The 20317-nt window shown below is 41.9% G+C and overlaps 1 protein-coding gene across 1 annotated transcript in view; it reads left to right on the forward strand.

Annotated features, from left to right (window-relative positions):
• The first annotated feature begins 11172 nt into the window (after positions 1-11172).
• Positions 11173-20317, forward strand: part of Ergic2 (ERGIC and golgi 2) — a 38111-nt gene continuing 28966 nt past the window's right edge. Inside the window, 6 exon segments of the mRNA XM_042677660.1 lie at positions 11173-11205; positions 11207-11294; positions 13005-13113; positions 15178-15224; positions 17430-17500; positions 18985-19025. Of these exon segments, the coding sequence (XP_042533594.1) occupies positions 11188-11205; positions 11207-11294; positions 13005-13113; positions 15178-15224; positions 17430-17500; positions 18985-19025 (374 nt within the window). The 5' untranslated portion in view covers positions 11173-11187.

Below are 20317 nucleotides of genomic sequence, written 5' to 3' on the forward strand. Positions count from 1 at the left end.
CCCTCTCCTTCCTTTCCTATGTCACTAGGTTTCATGCCACCAAGTGTTTTTATCTGAGCTGCTGGGTCAAACATGGGACTTGTAGCGTTTGGGAATTTGGTCTACCAGCCTGGTTTCATTCAGTACCTGCACACTGTTTGTAATGTATTTTTAACTGATGAAAGGCTAGGTATGGTTTCCAATTCACTTTTAACTGTGTATTCACTTTACTTGAGATACTTTTGCAGTTGCCTTTTTTTTTTTTTTTTGGTCTTTTATAGCTTTTTTTTCCCCCTCAGAGCTGAGGACTGAACTCAGGGCCTTGTGCTCACCAGGCAGATGCTCTTCTGCTGAGCTAAACCCCCAGCCCCTTGAGATACTTTTGATGTCATTATGAGCCTCCTCTGCACACCAGATTTGAAGCATAAAATGTTCAAATTCCTGAACTTGCATAATTAAATGTTTATTTTTGAGGGTTTGTTTTATATTGATCCTATTATAAAAGTTTGGGGAGAATTGTTCCTACAATATTGGGCATTTTAGTTAACATTCTTAGGCTTCAGTATGAAATAGTTAACTAATTAATTAATGACTTAGTTCATTAGTCAATGTGCTGATACTGGCACTTGTACTCAGGAGTTCATGCTCTCAGTTCTTTTGCTGCAGACTGGCACTCTACCACTTGAGCAAAAGGTCTACTGCTGTTTTTTGCTGGTCCATTGGAGAGAAGAGTCTCTTGGATTTATCTGCCCAGGCTGGCTTTGAGTTGATATCCTCAGATCTCAACCTCATGAGCAGCAGGATTACAGGTGTCAGTCACCAGTGCCCAGCTCAGTGTTATTTTTGGTGGAGAAGGAAACACAGCACCCTGTCCACTCAGTTCCTCAGCACAGGTGAACATCAGCATGAAATTCTCGTGCAGAGGCTATAGTAGAGCCCCTTGTTCCTCCCGGGGTTTTCTGTGCACTCTGGAGAGGCTGTGGCGTCCTTCGCCTATTCCTTTGCCGGAAGCCTCACCTCCCTGCGCCTGCCTTTTTCCTGTGTCCCCATTGGTGGCTCAGTAGTTCATGTTTGCTTCCTTGGATTTTGTATCCAAAGTCACCAGATCCTGTCAAGCAGTGCTTCTTAGTCTTGGCTGTACCTCAGATTTCCCTGGGTTGATTTCATATCAGTGCAGATAGCTCTAAGCAGGGCTGCGTAGTGAACCCATGGAGGAAAACAGCCCGTGGGGTCCATTGTCAACACAGGGCACCTGACCCTGAGTGGATTGCTCACACAGCAATTGAAGCTTATGAATTCACGTTATAATCATAAAACCTTGCACTTGGAAGTTCCCTAGATACACAGAGTGAGCAATGGGACAGCAGAAGGGGGCTCAGCTGGCAGAGGGAAAGGGTGCACTGTGGTTAGATGAGAGGTACTGGGAACTGCATCCTGAAATTCTTCCCTGCCACCGAGATCAAAGCGGGGTGCAGACAAGCCCCACTCAGCCAACCCCTGAAGCTGCAGCACATCAAGGGGAGGGAGTTTCAGAGTGGACAGAACCATTTCATAGAACTTGTCCAGCTCTCTGCCCACTGGACACTGTACTTTGCTAGATCTCAGCTAACCATTAGAGCCTTGCTTTCTCTGGGTTTTGTGTCTCCAGGTACCTTCCTTGTGTCTGCGCAGGTGCTGTCTACATCTCCCCTCCTGATCCTGCTGTCTCTGTGTATTTAAGGTTCTTATTTGGAGGCTCATGGACATATTTACAAAACAAATAGAGTAAACTATTATACAGGGGAAGATTCCAATGGTGTAACTCCCTTGAACAACGAACAGTTTACCAAAATGAATACCAGGAAGCTAAAGTGTGTTTTGTAACTGGGCTGATGGGGAACAGGCTAGTGGAGCGAAGAAGGGTGAGCGAGCATAATCTTCAATGCACACAGGTGAAAGTGGAAGCAGGTAACTTGAGGAAGGGTGGGTTTGGGAGTGGAGGGGGAATGATGGAAGGGGTGACATTGGTCAAGATGCATCGCACTCATAAACTGACATGTCGAATTCAAGGTTCTTTGCACATGCACTAAAAGATAACAATATTCAGAAGTGCTTATGTGGGGATTGCTGCAGATTCGCCAATGCCTTGTGCACTAATGCAGTTACCCAATGTGCCATGTGCCTTTACCACGCTCCACCTTGGCGGCTCCGTGCAGGAGGCAGGTCAGAACATGGGACGCTTCAGTCCCCAGCCAGGCCCAGTGTGCCCCTGCGTGTCAGTCCCCGCCCTCAGCTCCTCGAGCCATGAGCAGTCTGCTGTCAGTTCCTGCAGTCTTTTCCTTTTGAGAGTGCTGTGTGATGGAATCATGCAGTATGCAGCCTCCAGGGATCTTCCTTCCAACATTCACAATTGGTCTTCTACACCATCTTCTTTCTCTTCAGTCTGGTCTTGCCCACCACCTTCACCCCTTTTCTGATTCTCTAAGGACCTTATACACTTAGCAGTACGTACCTTATATTAAGAAAACATGAAGTCAGCTGCCCGTAGCTCATTTTTGTAACCCTAACTACTTGGGAATTTGAGAATCAAACATCACAGTTAGAGGCCTGCCCAGGGAGTTTTTCTTTTTTCTTTTATTGTCAACAGTGGGGGGTTGAACTCGGGGCTTGGGCGCTCTACCACTTTTAGCCAGAGCTACCTTTCTGGTTTGGGGGTGGGTTCATTGGAGACAAAAGTCTCATAGACTTTTCTGCCTGGTCTGGCTTTGAACCATGATCCTTAGATTGGATATCTAGGATTATAGCTGTCAGCCACCAGTGCCTGACTTCCAGACAGATTTTTGTTGTTGTTGTTGTTGGTTGTGGGGCTTGAACTCTGGGCCTGGGTGCTGTCCCTCAGTTCTTCAGCTCAAGGCTTGCATTCCACCACTTGAGCTACAGTGCCACTTCTGGTTTTCTGGTGTTTATTGGAGATAAAATTTTTACAGAGATAAGATTTTCACAGACTTTCCTGCCTGGGCTGGCTTTGAATTGCAATCCTCATCATCTCAGCCTCCTGAGTACATAGGATTACAGGTGTGAGCCACAGACACCTAGCTGCAGATATATTTTTGAGATTCCCTTCTCACCCACAAACGGGCACTGTTATGGTATGTACCTGCCATCCTGTGCAGGTACATACCTGGGAGGAGTGGGGTTTTAGGCAGAAAAGTCTATAAGACTCCATCTGCATGGATGGAAGCTCATCTCTGTAGTGTATGCCTGTGATCCCAGAAATAACTGGAAGCCAAAGTAGGTAGAACTTGGCTCAAGGAAGTGCCTGGGACATTTGATCCTAAAAATAACCATTGAAAAACAAGACTAAAAGTGTGGCTTGGTGATATCATGCCAGTCTAGCAAGAGTGAGGCCCCAAGCTCAGATTCCAGTAACAACAACAACAAAAAATACACAAGGAAACTTTCTGTTCCTCTTACTTCTTGGAGTCCAGTGCCGTGTGTGTGTGTGTGTGTGTGTGTGTGTGTGTGTGTGTACACACCAGCACTGTGGCTTGAATTCAGTGCTTCATGTTCTTGAGTTTTTATTTTTGAAATTAAGGCTGGCACTCTACCACTTGAGCCACAGCTTCACGTTCTGCCTTTTTGCGGTGGTTTTATTAGAGATAAAAGTCCCATGACCTTTCCTGTCTGGGCTGGCTTAAACACCATGCTCCTCAGATCTCAGCCTCAAGCCTAGCTAGGATTACAGGTGAGAGCCACTTGCGTCCAGCCCACGCAGGGATGGAGGTGCTCAGCTCCTCAGGTGGCCTGGTGGCATTTTGTGCCCCAAACTCTCACCAGTGTGGGGAACTGAGCTTCATTTCATGTTTTTTTTCCCCTGCTTATTGTCACCAGGAGGGAAATTTTTACATCCAGCACCAGTGTGAGACTCCCGACCCGCAGTCGAAACTTCACTGCCGCAGGCCACGCCCTTCCACCGCAGGCCACGCCCTTCCACCGCAGGCCACGCCCTACCCCCACTGACCACGCCCACTTAAAAACTATGGGCCCCGCCTCCGGCTCAGTAACTCTTACATCAGTACAGAAAATATCGCGGGACCCACTCCTCCTCTCCGTGACAGTCTCTGCATTCTCGCGAGATTTCCAGGTACATGGGAGCCCTGGCGACCCGGGCTTCTCTGAAACATGGCGGTCTGCTCGGGCCGCACCATAAGGTAGGGGGACCCGAGCCCCTGCGAGGGCGCTGTCCCCGTCTTTCCCGAGCTTCTGGGGCGGGGAGTGGCGGCGCAGGGGCCTAGCTGGCCTTCCCGTCCCCACCGCGTCCCGGAGCGGCGGCGGACTGAGGAGAGCGCGGCCCGCCTTCGCCGGGCGACTCCCGGCGGGGCCGGCAGCGCGGTCCCGGCAGCGCGGTCCCGGCAGCGCGGGCCCGGCCCGGCCCCGGGTCTCTGGCCCACTCGTCCCCGGAGGTGTTCGGGTCTTCCTCCGTCGCCCGGTGCCGTGCCGGTCCCCCCAGGTGTCTGACTGGCGTGTGGCCTCGGACGGACACCGCCGTGTGGAAGCGCCGCGCTCGGCTGGCGAGGAAGACCCCGGTCCCGGCCGGGCCCTGGGCCGCGGAGACGCCGCGGGAGCGCCGAGTCCGAGGCTGCGGGGGGAGGGGGGCCGCGTGTGAGTGTGCGCGTGCGTGCGTGCCGGTGCTGGGGCTTGAACCCAGGGCCTAGGCGCTGTGTTCCTTAGCTTTCTTGCTGCGCTCCACCGCTTGAGCCACAGCTCCACTTCTGGCTCTGAGATCTGAGTCTCACGGACTTCCCCTGCCCCAGCTGGCTTTGCATCGCGATCCTCCGAGCTCAGCCCCCCCCCCCCCCCCCCCCCCCCCCCCCCCCCCCCCCCCCCCCCCCCCGAGCAAGTAGGATTACAGACTGGCAATATCTTGTAACTTTTACATTTAGACTTTAATGCCCTTGGGGACGGAAGACCACGTAAAATAGGTTGTAATGTTGCAAGACTGACTTTCAGGAGCAAAGATACAGTGACAAGTACGGTTTCCCTGTTGAAGTTGGTGTGTGTTCATTTACGTAGCTTGATACGTGTGGCTTCTTCACTGAGGGATTTATAGTTATTTACCTAAATTTGTGGATGGCTGTCTTGGAGTTAATGTATTCCAGCTCTGATAAGAGGAAATAGGAACGAAATTACAAATACAAATGGAAGTTGTGAGGTTTTTTGTTTTTTTTCCTTTTTGTCACCTTTGTCTCACAACTAAGAAGACAGTGACTTCATGGTACAAATTCTTTTAAAATATTTTTATTGTTGCGCAGAAGGGTTACCATTTCATAAGGCAGTAATGAGTACGTTTTGGACAGTGTTACCCCTTCCTTTGCTTTCCCCCAGCTTCTGCCTCCTGTCTGCCCACTAGTTGCACAGTTCATTTTCCACATAATACTAATTCTTACGTTATACAAAGTTAAAAAGATCTGCTTACTTATGTATTTACTTATTTTGTTGTACTTGGGCTTGGAGTAAGACCTTTATGCTCTTGATTCACTCTGCTCAAGGCTGGCACTCTACCACTTGAACCACACTTCCGCTTCTGGTTTTTGCAGTTAAGGGGAGGTAAAAGTATCCCAGATTTATCTACTGAGGCTGGATTCAAACCAGAATGCTCAGATCTTAGCCTCCTGAGTAGTTAGCGTTACAGGTGTGAGCCATTGGCACTGGAGTTTAAAAGATGTTGTTGAAGGAAATTAGACTTTGTGTGTAACAAAAACAGTCACAGGCATTAGAATTCCCCACCCCTGATGTTTCCCCTTCGCTGGAGTTGGCTTTTGTGTGTGTTTTTGTGTGATGAGGCTTGAACACAGGGCCTGGGCACTCTCCCTGAGCTTCTCTGATCAAGGCTAGTGTTCTACCACTTTTAGCCACAGCTCCACTTCTGGTTTTCTAGTGGTTAATTGGAGCTAAGGGTATCATGGACTTTCTTGCCTGGGCTAGCTTTGAATCACAATCCTTAGATATCAGTCTCCTGGGAAGTTTAGGATTACAGGCCTGAGTCACCAGCATCTGGCCAGGGGTTGCTAATTTAAATTGAAGAAATGATGGAATTTATTTTTAATAGAAATCACTTTCAGTCAGTCTTTGTAGTGACATATTTAATAGTTTTCCAATATTAATTTCAATTCTTCCCTTTAATATCACAATGGACAATTACTTAATCTCTTTGTGCCTTTGCTCCCTCACTTGTAATACTTACATAATAACATTCACCTGCCAAGTAGGTTGTAGGAGTAGATGCTTTAAAACATAGGAAGCATTTAGCACTACTGTGCACTGGGAAAGTGTTCAGTGCTTATTACTTTTTTTATTTTCATTTTTTAATGTGTGTAGTTGCAGTTGTTTCTCTGGTTTGTAGTCATAATACAGACTAAAGAAGAGACTTCTTGATGACCACCTCCCTCTCCCCCCCAACTGATTAACATTCTTTAGTTGTTAGTATGACCTTCACTTTTCATCTTCAGTTGCTTGATGGCTTAACTGTTATCTTCTGTTTGTGACTAAGGCACAAAGGGTTTTTTTTTTAATGTCTTTTTGTAAAGGTGAGGAAGAGAGGGGTTACAGTTACGTAAGTAAGGTAATGGGTACATTTCTTTTTTAAACAGTTACCCCTCCCTCATTTTCTCCCCTTTACTCCTTCCTACTCCCCCCTCCCAAGTTGCATAGTTCATTTCTAACATAGTGTCTAGTAAGTATCATTGTTGCATTGGTTCATCATTTGTCCTGCTGTTTGTACTTCTTGTAAAGTCTTGTTTTAGACTTAAGTTAGTTCTCTAGCTCTCCCTGCCTTAACCCATGCTATTGCTTTTGGGAACTTGCTTTCCAGTGTAAATGAATCTCCCACATCAGCAACATTGTTTCTCTTTTGCTGGCACTGGAGCTTGAATTTAGGACCTCATATTCTCAGTTTTGCTTTATCACTCAAGGCTGGTGCTCAATACTTGTGCCACACCTCCACTTCCAGCTTTTTACTGCTTAATTGGAGATAAGAATCTCAGGGACTTTTCCTGCTCCTGCTGGCTTCCAACTGTGATCCTGCCATCTAAGTCTCCTCAGTTGGCAGGATGACAGACATCAGTCACCAGTGCCTAGCCCTCTTATTCTCATTTAATGACCTACTTTTTTTTTTTTTTTGGTCCGGTAGTGGGGCCTGAACTCTGGGCCTGGGTGCTGTCCCTCAGCTCTTCAGCTCGAGGCTAGTGCTCTACCACTTGAGTCATAGCGCCACTTCCGGTATTTTTCTTTTTGCTTATGTGGTGCTGAGGAATCGAACCCAGGGCCTCAGGCATGCAAGGCAAGCGCTCTACCACTGAGCCACCTTCCCAGCCCTTAATGACCAACTTTTAGTTTCTAGGGGTAGCCTTAACAAATTACCACCAATATTCACCCTTCTGGAGGCTTGACTGCCAAAACCAGGATGCAGTAAGGGACCTGTTCTCCTTGCGTAGCTCTAGGAAAGGCCTGTTCCACTGCTTCCTTGCTTCTGGGCTTTGGTGTTGTCCCCTTGATCTCATAAGGGTCCAGTCTTTAGAGGTTAGAAGACATAATAAAAAAACAGAGATTGCCAAAGACTTTATTAGATGAAAGCAGGATGAGAGGGCTGGGGTTGAAGACTGACATACAATTGTAATATTTAATTTTGCAAAGTAAGAATATTTTCAAAACAAAACACTTCTGTTGTCTGCTTTTTAGTGTGTGTGTACCTGTGTGTGTACTAGGGCTTGAACTCAAGGCCTCCTATTCTTACTTGTCCTTTTTACTCAAGGCTTACACTCTACCATTTGAGCCACACCCCAGCTTTTTGCTGGTTAATTGGAGATAAGAGTCTTTGCTCTCTTTCTTTCTTTCTTTCTTTCTTTCTTTCTTTCTTTCTTTCTTTCTTTCTTTCTTTCTTTCTTTCTTTCTTTCTTTCGTCTGTCATAGGTCTTGAACTCGGCCTGGGCACTGTCCCTCAGCTCTTCAGCTCAAGGCTAGCGCTCTACCACTTGAGCCATAGTACCACTTCCGGCTTTTTTCTTTTTTGCTTATGTGGTGCTGAGGAATCGAACCCAGGGCCTCATGCATGCAAGGCAAGCACTCTACCACTGAGCCACCTTCCCAGCCCCATCTTTGCCCTTTTCTTTCCCAGATCCCTTAAAGGTATGTTCCTCAGATTTCAGCCTCCTGATCTTGCTCATGGGTGCTGTTGCATAGATTTAAGGTAAAAGTCATTGGAATGGAAAGAACTGTTAAGCATAAGTGAAATGAATGAATGTGAATGAATGCCATAGGATCATGAGTTCAAAAGATGATTATGGAAGCTAGATGCTGGTGGTGCATACCTCTAACCGCAGCTCTTCAGGAGTCTGAGATCTGAGGATTGTGGTTCAAAATCAGCCTCAGTGGGACAGTCTCTCAGACTCATTTACTAGCCAAAAGGCACCAGAAGTGGAGTTGTGACTCAAGGCGTTAGCGAGGCTTTGCCAGGCTTTAGCAACAAAGCTAAGGGACAACATCCTGCCCCTGAGTTCAGGCCTCAGTACCAGGGCTTGAAAAAACAGATGATGATGAGATGAGGCAGAAGAGAAGCATCCTGGGTGTTCTGAGTGCTGAAATCATTAAGGAAATTTTAAGTTCATCCAGATGTCAGTGGAGGACAGCAGCAGGGGCTAGAGTGAGAGTTGTGTGTGCTTCCAAGCCAACTCTACCTACCAGATGTGTAGCCCTAGGAAAATGAGTTGACTGCTCTTGTCCATATGTGGGAATGAAACTAGCATGTGGTGCATAGAGAAGCAAAATAGAAATTGCTTTCTCTGTCATACACATGTTAGCTTTTATTACCAGGGAAAGACATTTTTGCAAAGGGAAGAAATGCTGGAGAAATATGCCCCAAACATGGTACTTTTTAACCTAGTGCATTTCAGAAGCGAAGCAGTAATTGGAAGGAAATGGACTTCATAAAGCAAGTACAATGCCAGGTGCCACTTGCTCACGCCTGTAATCTTAGCTACTCAGGAGGCCAAGATCTGAGGATTGTGGTTCAAATCCAGCCCAGGCAGGAAAGTCCTTGAGATTCTTTTTTCTAGTTAACCACAAGAAAACTGGAAGTGGTGCTGTAGCTCAAAGTGGTTGAGTGCTAGCCTTGAGTGAAGAAGCTCAGAGATAGCATGCAGGGCCTGAGTTCAAGCCCCACAACCAACACACACACACACACACACACACACACACACACACACACACACACACACTGATAAAGAAATAGTAGCAAATACATTTTGAAGGTTAAAAGCCTCCCACCTCCACCCCTCCCCCCCCCAAGGCAGAGAACTAGAAGACAATTGGGATTAAGTGAGAAAAAAGAAAGTAGAAAATGAGGTTGGGGAGGGAGAAATATTATCTCTTTAGCCAAATAGAAAATTTCTGGTGTAGTGAAAAACATTGACTTTTTTTTTCCTCCTGTTACTGGGACTTGAACTCAGGGCCTTACTCCCAACTCTTCTTTGCCTTTTTTGCTCAAGGCTGGTGCTTTACCACTTAAGCCACAGCTTCATTTCTGGCTTTTTGATGGTTAATTGGAGATTAAACATCTCACAGACTTTTTTTTTTCTTGCCTCATCTGGCTTTGAACCATAAGCATCAGATCTCAAGCTCATGAATAGCTAGGATTACAGGCGTGAGTCACTGTGCCTGGCAGAGGACCAGTTTTCATAGGTGAAGTATCCAGTTTTGGAATAGAAGTAAGGAGATGGATGTATTTGCAGAGAGATTTGGGCTGGCTTTGTAGATTCAGGAGAAATCCATGCATAGCTCTAAGCTGAACAGGGAACTGCCTGGACAGTGAAGGTCAGTAGGCGAGTGAGTATGCAGTCTGAGAGCAGGTGAATCTATGAAGGAGGTAAGGAGGGTCTTAGAGGCAGGAGGAAAGGCAGAGAAGTGTGCTGCAGGTTGGAAAATTCTTATATGAATGTTTGGGACCAGAAGTTTTAGATTTTGTAGATTTTCTAGGTTTGAAATGCTTGTATAGGCTTTAATGATTGAGCATTTCTAACCTGAAAATCCAAAATGCTCGAAAACCCAAAACTTGAACATTACATCTAAGCTCAAAAGTTTTAAATTTAAAACTCTCTCTCTCTGTGTATGTATGTATCTCTCTCTCTCTCTATATGTATGTATGTATATATATATATATAATTTTGTTGTCATTTAGGGGTTACTGTTTCATAAATCAGGTAATGAGTACATTTCCTTTTGGACAATGTCATTCTTTCCTTTGCTTCTCCCTAATTTCTTTCCTTCCCATCCCAGCCCACAAGTTTCATAATTCATTTTCCATATAGTGTTGAGTTCCATGCCTGCATTTGTTCACCCTTCCTCCATTTGTGTGGCTTCCCCTCCTCCCCTCAAAAGATTTAAAGCATTTAAAATTTTTATTTTTAGTGCTGCTAATGGGGCTTGAATTTGGGCTGGGTCCTGTCAGCTTTTTGCTGGTTAAGTGGAGATGAGATTGTCAGAGACTTCAAACTGCCTGAGCTAGGGTTGAACCTGAATCCTCAGATCTCAGCCTCCTGAATAGTTAGGATGACAGGCAACAGCCAACAATGCCTGGCCTATATTTATGTTCTTGTTAGGCTATTTTACTTACTTGTAGTCCACCATTGGCAGGGTGTAATTTTGACATAATCAACTACATAAAACATAATCACATTGATTTTAATTTGTATACATTAATTAAAATGATTGTCTCTGTTGTTTTTGTTTTGTTTTGATACAAAACGTATGTGCAGGGGCTGGGAAGGTGGTTCAGTGGTAGGCTCTGGGTTAGATTCCCAGCACCACATAAGCAAAAAGAAAAAAGCCGGAAGTGGCGCTGTGGCTCAAGTGGTAGAGCACTAGCCTTGAGCTGAAGAGCTGAGGGACAGCGCCCAGGCCCAGAGTTCAGGCCCCATGACCAGACCCAAAAAAAACAAAAAACAAAAAACGTATGTGCATGTACAAATTACTTTTTTTGTCAGGGTTGGAATGGGTAGCTAAGTCTTATGTGTTGTTTTGCTTGTCCTTTCAAGGAGACTTGGAAACACCAAGTCATTCTAAGGGAATTTTTCAATTCTCTTCAAATAATGTTCTGTCTCTTTGCAGATTCATTTATTGCTTACTTTTTTATTCCTTAGCATGACTATATGAAGGAAGAAGAAGGTTTTCCTGAAGATGAGGCGACTGAATCGGAAAAAAAACCTTAAATTTGGTGAAAGAATTGGATGCCTTTCCAAAGGTTCCCGAAAGCTATGTAGAGACCTCAGCCAGTGGGGGTACAGGTGAGCTGGTATTAAAATTTGTAAACGATGCTATCAACCACCATCAGTGACTTGTGCAGCTACTTTTTAAATTTTATTTTGTTGCTTATTATTTTGTGTGTTTGTACCAGTACTGGAGGGTTTGTACTCAAGGCCTGCATATTGTCCCTTAGTTTATTTCATTCAAGAGTGGTACTCTACCACTTGAGCCACACTTCTGCTTCCAGCTTTTTGCTGATTCATTGGGTAATAAGAGTCTCATGGACTTTGTTGCCCCAGTTAACTTCGAACTGTGATCCTGAGTACCTGGAATTATAGGTGTGAGCTACTAGTGCCCAGTGTTTGCAGTTACTTGGTGGGCGGTCTTTGTCCATGTCATGATTTGCCCTAGTTTTATACATACTTATATTCTCCATGGCATCCAACACAGGCCTGTCTGTGCAGTCAGCAGTGCTTATTCCAATGCTTTGAAGCTTCAGTGTAATTACATTAAGAGATTGTCATACGTAAACAGAATTGAGTTTAGATTGTAGATCCAGACTTTGGATTTAAATGCTTCTTCTCTTTAATTTGAGGAAATTACTTCAGTCTTTCGGCTAAATTTCTTCTGTGAAATGGGGACATCTTTATTTGCTTTCTAGTATCTAGCTTAACAGTATCTGTTAAACATTTGGATGCAAAATGTTTAGAGTGGTGCCTGGTACAGATAGAAGTAGTTGATAAACTACTCTTCAAAGATGGTTGGTAATGATATTTCATAGTATTTCGTACCATGTGATGAATGAGTGCAAAGTTCTAGAGAAGATTGACATTTTGTTGGATAAAATGTGTAATGGTATGCTTATTATTTCCCGTCCCCAGTGATTGTGCAACAATAATTTTCACTGTATTTGTTAAGAAAACATATCATTTTCAATGAAATCAAATGGTTTGTTATATGAGAATTGCTTTTTTTTTTATCAGATTTTTTGGTCTCAATTTATGAATGAGGTAATGTGCTTAGGAGATTGCAAAGTAAAAGAATGTTTTGGATTTGAGAATGCTATTTTAGTTTCTGGCATACAGATTATTTTGTGCTTTTCAGGATCTAAGAGCATAGGCTAATGTTTTGTTTTGAATTAGGCTATGAGCATGGGTGTACTTTTCATTGTTGTTCATTTTTGTTGTAGTTCTGTTTTGTTTGTTGCTAGTACTGGGGCTTGAACTCAGGGCCTGGGCACTGTCCCTTAGCTTTTTTGCTCAAGGCTGGTTCTCTACTACTTAAGCCACTTTCAGCTTTTTTGGTGGTTAATTGGAGATAAGAGTCTCAAGGGCTTACCTACACTAGCCTTTGAATTGGTCATGAGACAGTTGCACCCAGGTGGATGTGTTTGTTTTTCTTAATAAGAAAGTATTTTCAGTTTGTACTGTAAACATGTTTGTTTTCATCATTTATCAAGTCTGACACTGCTACATTTAAGAAAGTAGAAAACTTGTGCTTTGTAAAATTTTTATTTAGTGGAATACCCTTAAAATGGAAGAAATAAAATCATTTTCAGTATACAAATGTTTTCTTCCTTTTTGTGCTCAGTAAATTTCATTTTTGAGATGTTTTAGAACATTGGTGAGAAAACTTACTGTGTTTATGAACTGGCAATTGTAGATTTTTTTTTTTACTAATTTTATTTTCACTTAAAGAGTTTGTGGTTTAAAATTTTTATTGTTTTAATCTTATTTTTTATTGTTTTTCAGTTTCTCTGATAGCGTTTACTACTATGGCTTTGCTAACAATAATGGAATTCTCAGTATATCAAGATACATGGATGAAGTATGAATATGAAGTAGACAAAGATTTTTCTAGGTAACTGTATCTCACAATACCTAAGCTCTACTTTTGTTAGGTTATTTTAGAGAAATTTATGTTATTTATGAGAAATAAATATGAGGTTATTTATGAGAAATTCTCATTTTGTGTATTGAAACATTGTTTTTTTTTGTCTGCTTTTGTGTGTGTGTTGGTCCTGAGGCTTGTACTCAGGTCCCAGGTGTTGTCCCTGATGTTCAAGGCTAGAGTTCTAATACTTGAGCCACAGCTCAATTTCTGGCTTTCTTGGTTAATTGGAGATAAGAGTCTCCACTGACTTTTCTGCCTGGGCTGACTTTAAACTGTGATCCTCAGATCTCAGCCTCCTGAGTATAGGTGTGAGCCACCAGTAAAAAGCTGTTTTGAAATTTTTTTGCAGGTAGCAGGTTTATAATATTAGGATTGCAGAGTTTTAGCTATGAATTCAATCCAGTTCTTCCTTTTACTTACTCCATGACTTTAGGGAATTTACTAAGTCACATCTGCATGTGTTTCAACACCTCTGTTCTGTGAGATAGAAATAATACTGGTAGGACTCTTTTGTTTTCTTTTTCATGGGACTTAGCAGGTAAATCAACATTTGTAAGATTGCTGTGTATCCTTGGTCAAGCCATATACACGATTTATTGGTGGCCTTAGTTCCTTTATCTGTAACATGAATATGTTTCTAGATTGCATTAATTATTTGGGATTGGTTGTAGTAGTTATTTCATTTGTTTTTAGCACTAAATTAAAAATTTCCAAGTATGGTCTTAGGTACTTATCTATGTCACCACATGAATACAGGCATAGGGTCCACACTTAGAAGTCTGGTACTTGGCCTTCTTCTCTGTCTCCTACAGATGTCCTGAAAGTGCACACTGGAATTATTTTGAGTACGGTGTGAATTGTAGGCAACTTGTAAGACTATTAAGGCCTCCAAAATGTGTAATTCCTAACTGGAATCATATGAAAGTCCTTCAGAGTGAACTCAGCTTGGATAAGAAGCTCAGAACTCGATATTTATACTGATTGTTTTACTTGGAAGGGATATTTCATTTTGCTGTTTGAAAATTAACTTTATTTCAATTACTGATTTGGGAATAAAGCATTGATTGGATCTTGTTAAAACGCCTGTAGATCTGTAAGCATCAGATTTATTTGTTTGTTTGTTTTTCCTGGTGGTTTAGTTGTAATTATCCTGAAATATCCAGACTCAGTTTCTGAAATGTCCCCTTAATGGATATGTGGTTTTCTGCTGTGCATTTTTGCTGCTCTGCACACTGATGGTTCTCTCTTTTTTTTTTTTTTTTGTCTGATGGTTCTCTTGAAGGACCACATCCACCCATTTTATTGCTCTCTACATCACATAGATTAAATCTATTTTAATGGTTTTTATGATAGCTAGAGAAAAATTTACACCTAAGTCTTGATTTGATATTCTTTTTGGTCAGGCATGGGGCTTGAACTCAGGGCCTGGGCACTGTCCCTAAGCTTTTGGGCTCACAGCTAGTGCTCTGCCACTTTGAGCCACATTGCTACTTCCTTGATTTGCTATTCTCTCTCTCTCTCTCTCTCTTTTGGTCAGTTGTGGGGCCTGAACTTTGCCTGGGCGCTGTCCCTCATCTCTTTAGCTCAAGGCTAGTGCTCTACTACTTGAGCCACAGCACCACTTCCGGCTTTTTCTGCATATGTGGACCTCATGCATGCAGGGCAAGCACTCTACCACTAAGCCACCCTCCCAGCCCTTGATTTGTTATTCTTAAAGGAATGTTTTATCTAATATTTAAATGCACAGAAGTTTAGATATTGTTGAGTTTCTCAGAATTATCTATTTTAGAGCTGCTACCCTCAGGTTTAAAAGGTGATGTGTTAAAGATGTGAGAAGTTAACAAGATTTGTTAAGTAATCACTAGATAGAAGTTTTTAGTAATGCCTTTGTTTTTATTATAACAAAGGCAATCTGAGTTGTAATTAGTACCTTTTTTGTTTGAAATCCAAGACTTCCATAGGTAGATTGATTTCTATTGCTCATACTTTTGCTAATTGCTAGGTTCTAATGTTTATCTTTTTGTCTTTTAGTAAATTGAGAATCAATATAGACATTACTGTTGCCATGAAGTGTCAGTGTAAGTACTGTAAGCTTGGCCTTTCTCCATGTACTGTAGTTCAGACAGTTGCAGTAGAACTTCAAAACACTGTAATTTAACATTTTTTCCTTTTGAATATTTAAATATTTTATCATGTTGCTTAATGGTACATATTGTCTCACTTTAGTTTCAATTCAGTGAATTTCATAGCCATAAAGAAAGATTTAGCCAGGCACTGGTGACTCATGCCTGCAATCCTAGATTCTCAATAGGTTGAGATCTAAGGATTGTGGTTTGGAGCCAGCTGGGGCAGGAAAGTCCATGAGTCTCTTAACTCTAATATCCACCAGAAAACCAGAAGTGGCACTGTGGCTCAGAGTGGTAGAGCACTAGCCATGAGTGAAGAAGCTCAGAGACAGCACCTAGCCCCTGAGTTAAGGTCCCATGACTGAACCCCCCCCCAAAAAAAAAACAAAAAAACAACCAGACAATAAAAGGAAGATTTAGCTGGGTGCTGGTGGCTCATGCTGGTAATTCTAGCTACTTGGGAGGCTGAGATCTGAGGATCAAGGTTCATGGTCAGCCAGGGCAGGAGAGTCCGTTAAACTATTCCAGCAAATAGCTGGAAGTAGTGGTGTAGCTCAAGTGGTAGAGCTCCAGCCTTGAATGAAAAAGCCACAGGTCAGTGAAAGGACATGAGTTCAAGCTCCAGCACTAGTACAAATAGTGACAGAGCGATAGAAAGAGAAAGATAGAGGTCTAACATTAGTGAATTAAAATATAAGAAAGGGCTGGGAAGGTGGCTCAGTGGTAGAGCGCTTGCCTTGCATGCCTGAGGCCCTGGGTTCGATTCCTCAGCACCACATAAGAAAAAAGAAAAAAGCCAGAAGTGGCGCTATGGCTCAAGCGGTAGAGCGCTAGCCTTGAGCTGAAGAGCTGAGGGACAGCGCCCAGGCCCAGAGTTCAGGCCCCACGACCGGACCCCCCCCCCCCGCCCCCAAAGAAAATAAAAAATAAAATGTAAGAAAATGAGGAAATTTGTCAGTGAGAGTTGAAGTTAGGCTATATTGTTCTTGTTGGTATAACAGAGTTATGTGTACCTTCAGAAGCATGTTGTTTCACCGGTTCAAGTGTCCACCTTTCCTGACACTTCCTCTCTTGTATTTGAAAGTACTTCAGAGTGAATTGTGATGAGTTACTCATTTTATTTCCTTCACTATCTTTACTTAGTTGTTCTGAGGCAAATAGAAAAATGCTCATTTGTTACAGAGATAAAAAAGTATTACTTTCCAAAATGGTGGCACTTCTACATGAAAAGTGTCCTGTCCTTGGAGTTACTACTTTGAGTATTTGAAATGAAGAATTCATGTATTCAGGCAAAATACTTAGTATGAAATAGTTTTACCCAATTAATTTCTAATAGAACTCATCATAGAACACTTATAGCTCTTTTAAAAAATTTTCCTTCTATTAGTAGTTTTAAGAAAAATAGTATTACCTTAATACTTAAATTTTCAGTTAACACTAATGGCAAATATATCACGTTGTCTCACTTGGATATTTGAATGACATTACAGTGTTAGCTTTTTCAAAATAAAGCTGAAATTGCTTTTTTTTTTTTTTTGGTGTGTGTGCTAGTTCTGACTCTTGAATTCAAGGCCTTGAGCTCTCACTTGGCTTATTTGCTGAAGGCTGGTACTCTACCACTTGAACCATGCTTTCACTTCCAGCTCTTTGGTGGTTAATTGGAAATTAGAGTGTCAGACTTTCCTGCCTGGACTGGCTTTGAACTGCCATCCTCAGATTTCAGCCTCCTAAGTAGCTAGGATTACAGATGTGAGCTACTGCTATCTGGCTTGACGTATTTTGAAAAAGCATCAGCTAAGATTTCTTTTAATCTCTGAAAAAAATTTTGTAGCTTATATTTTGTTCATTTATTTAGTGCTTGTGATTAGGTTTTTGCCAATTTTTGCAAAGCTCTTTAATTCAGTCAGAATTGCATTTTTTTACCCTGGGACTCCATGTCATTTATTTTTTAGAGCAAGAAAAATAATTTTTTTCTGACTTTCAGAATACTATGTACCAAAGCTATATAGTGCTATTTTAATTTTTGAACCAATAAGCAGTATAGAAAGGTGATACTATACACTTTGAGTTTTCTATTAGTTTTGTTAATTTGCTTTACGTCAGATATAGTTTTGATCTGAACATAGGTTGTGAAACGTTTGTTTTTTTTTCCTACAGATGTTGGAGCAGATGTATTGGATTTAGCAGAAACAATGGTTGCTTCTGCAGATGGTCTTATTTATGAACCAGTAAGTTTGGTTTACATAGTGATTGAAAAATATGCTTTAGGAATTGAACACTTGGAATCACTTTGAATTGACCGTTAGTTTGATATATATACTATACATTTTTTTATTAAGAATAATTGAGCTAGGCAATGGTGGCTCATACCTCCTGTCCTACTTACTCGGAAGGCTGAGATCTAAGCATCCTGGTCCAAAGACAGCCAGGCCAGAAAGTCCATGAGACTCTTAGCTCTCTAGGTTAGCCACCAAAAAGCAGAATAGAGCATCAGTCTTAAGTGAAAAAGCTGTGCAACAGCACCTAAGTTCAAGCCCTAGTACTAACACACAAAAAAGAATAACCATTTACTTTTACCACTGTATTTTTGCTCCCATTTCCTGTCACTCTTAGTTTATTTTTATTATACTGTGGAGTGACTGTTAGTTTTTTTTGTTTTTGTTTTTGGTCGGTCATGGGGCTTGAACTCTTGGCCTGGGCGCTGTCCCTCAGCTCTTCAGCTCAACGCGAGTGCTCTACCACTTGAGCTATAGCGCCACTTCCGGTTTTCTGGTGGTTTATTGGAGATAGGAGTCTCACAGTCTCTCCTGCCTGGGTTGGCTTTGAACCGTGATCCTCAGATCTCAGCCTCCTGAGTAGCTAGGATTACAGGCGTGAGCCACCAGCGCCCGGCAAACTGTTAGTTTTTTTTTTTTTTTAGCAAGAATATATGGGTTGTGTCTGCCATGACTGCCCTTGTGGCTCATGGGAAGCCAGCTTGCCATGCAAATGCAGGTTTGGCTGAGGAAAGGATTTTTTCTTGCTGCTTCCTAGCAGGAATCGGGGCTTTGGCTGCTTGAATTTCATTATTTCATTTGTCTCTTCAACTTTCCTCCATGATAATCATGATAGCATCAGTTAGATGATTTTTAAATCCTAAAATATCATTTTGTACATGCAATAGATTGCCGACTTGCATTCATTCTGATAAATGTAGGCAACCAATCAGGGAATTATGCATGCTTGGTAAAATTTCTTTGTTATGTTTGAGTAAAATTCCATTAAAATGTATAGTTTGGTCTATCGAAGGTGAATGCCTATCAGGTGTATCTGGTTTTAGTAGCACTTTACATTAGTCTTACAGCTAGCTACAAAGGAGGCCGAGACCTGAGGATCATGGTTTGAAGCCAACCTGGGCCAGGCCCTGAATTCAAATCCCATCACACACACACACGCACGCACGCACGCACGCACGCACGCACGCACGCACGCACGCACACGCATACACACGAGTTTTTAAAAAATTGTGATGTGTGGAAATCTAAGGAGATTTGACGTTGCTAGTGACAGTGTATTCTTTCATTTCAGGTAATATTTGAACTTTCACCACACACACACACACACACACACACACACACACACTCACACACACACACGATTTTTTAAAAATTGTGATGTGTGGAAATCTAAGGAGATTTGACGTTGCTAGTGACAGTGTATTCTTTCATTTCAGGTAATATTTGAACTTTCACCACAGCAAAAAGAATGGCAGAGGTAAAGCTAAACTACCAGCATCTATAGAAATATAAACCTTTAATCTTGTTTTATGTATTGTAAACTGTAGTCTAGCATGATTCTCTGATTGAATTATCAAAATATTAGAAATACTAGAAATGATCAGATATTAGGAAAGTCATACATAATATTTTTCTCTAATTTGATTCATAAATTTTAAAGTGAGCTATTCAAGTGATTTGTGAAAATAATATGTAAAGATTGTTTGAAATTGAGTTTTAATAGAATGATATAAAGGAAAAGGAAAGCTTTCCTTTCTCTATAAACTATTACCTGACTGGTGCTAAGTCAGAGTTAACTTCCTAATGTAGCTTTCTACATATTTTCTGTATGTATATAATTTCTTCCTATTTGTTTGAAAATATATTTCTCTTGTTATTTTCTTAATACAAAAATTGGATCATTCTATCCATTCCTTGTACATTTTTTTCCACCTAATGGGATGTTATAGATCAAGAAAGTCCATTTTATAGATTGACTAGTTTAATTGTATTCTTATTGATGGACATTTGATTGCTTCCACAAGTCTCATTTTAAAAAATCAATACTTGGTGAACAGTGTATCTAATTCTTTTTATTTAGTTATTTTTCTTGGCAGTCCTAGGATTTTACCTTGAGGCCTTGAGATGGCCAGGTTGGCCAGGCTGCCATTTGAGCCACTCACCTAGCCCTTTTAATTTATTTACATTTTGGATACAATACTGCATTTTCCTTTGGGGCCAACTTCAGATCCTGTTATTGTCCTTGGACTACAGGCTGGCTCCCCACCACAGGCTTGTGAGGAGAGGAGATGTTGGTAACTTTTTACTTGTTCTGGCTACAAACATCCTCCCATGCCCTACTTTTCAAATAACTAGGCTTTTGAGAAGGAGCCATTGTAGTTAGCCTCTGAACCCTAATTCTTTATGTATGTGTTCTAAATACTTAAGTATGGAAAATTCTAGAAATAGACAATGCTGCTTCAGATGATAACTAGTTTAATATTGTGATACAGCGTGACATATATCCTCCCAAATATTCTTTTACTTATATAGCTTAAATACATATGGGCCCAAAATTAGTATAACTAAATTAAAAATTGGTTTTTGCAGTTAATGGATAAAAATTAATATTTGAACTAGCATTTCTTTGTGAATCAGTTGAATATCTTCTAAGCCCCCGTTGGGATTTAGTTCTTACAAAAGTACATGATCATGCTGCGTATGGATTTTTTTTTTTTTTTTTTTTTTGCCAGTCCTGGGGCTTGAACTCTGGGCCCAGGCACTGTCCCT

This window comes from Dipodomys spectabilis, unplaced genomic scaffold (genome assembly GCF_019054845.1).
Source record: "Dipodomys spectabilis isolate Male_0828 unplaced genomic scaffold, ASM1905484v1 ptg000039l, whole genome shotgun sequence".
Lineage (NCBI taxonomy): Eukaryota > Metazoa > Chordata > Mammalia > Rodentia > Heteromyidae > Dipodomys > Dipodomys spectabilis.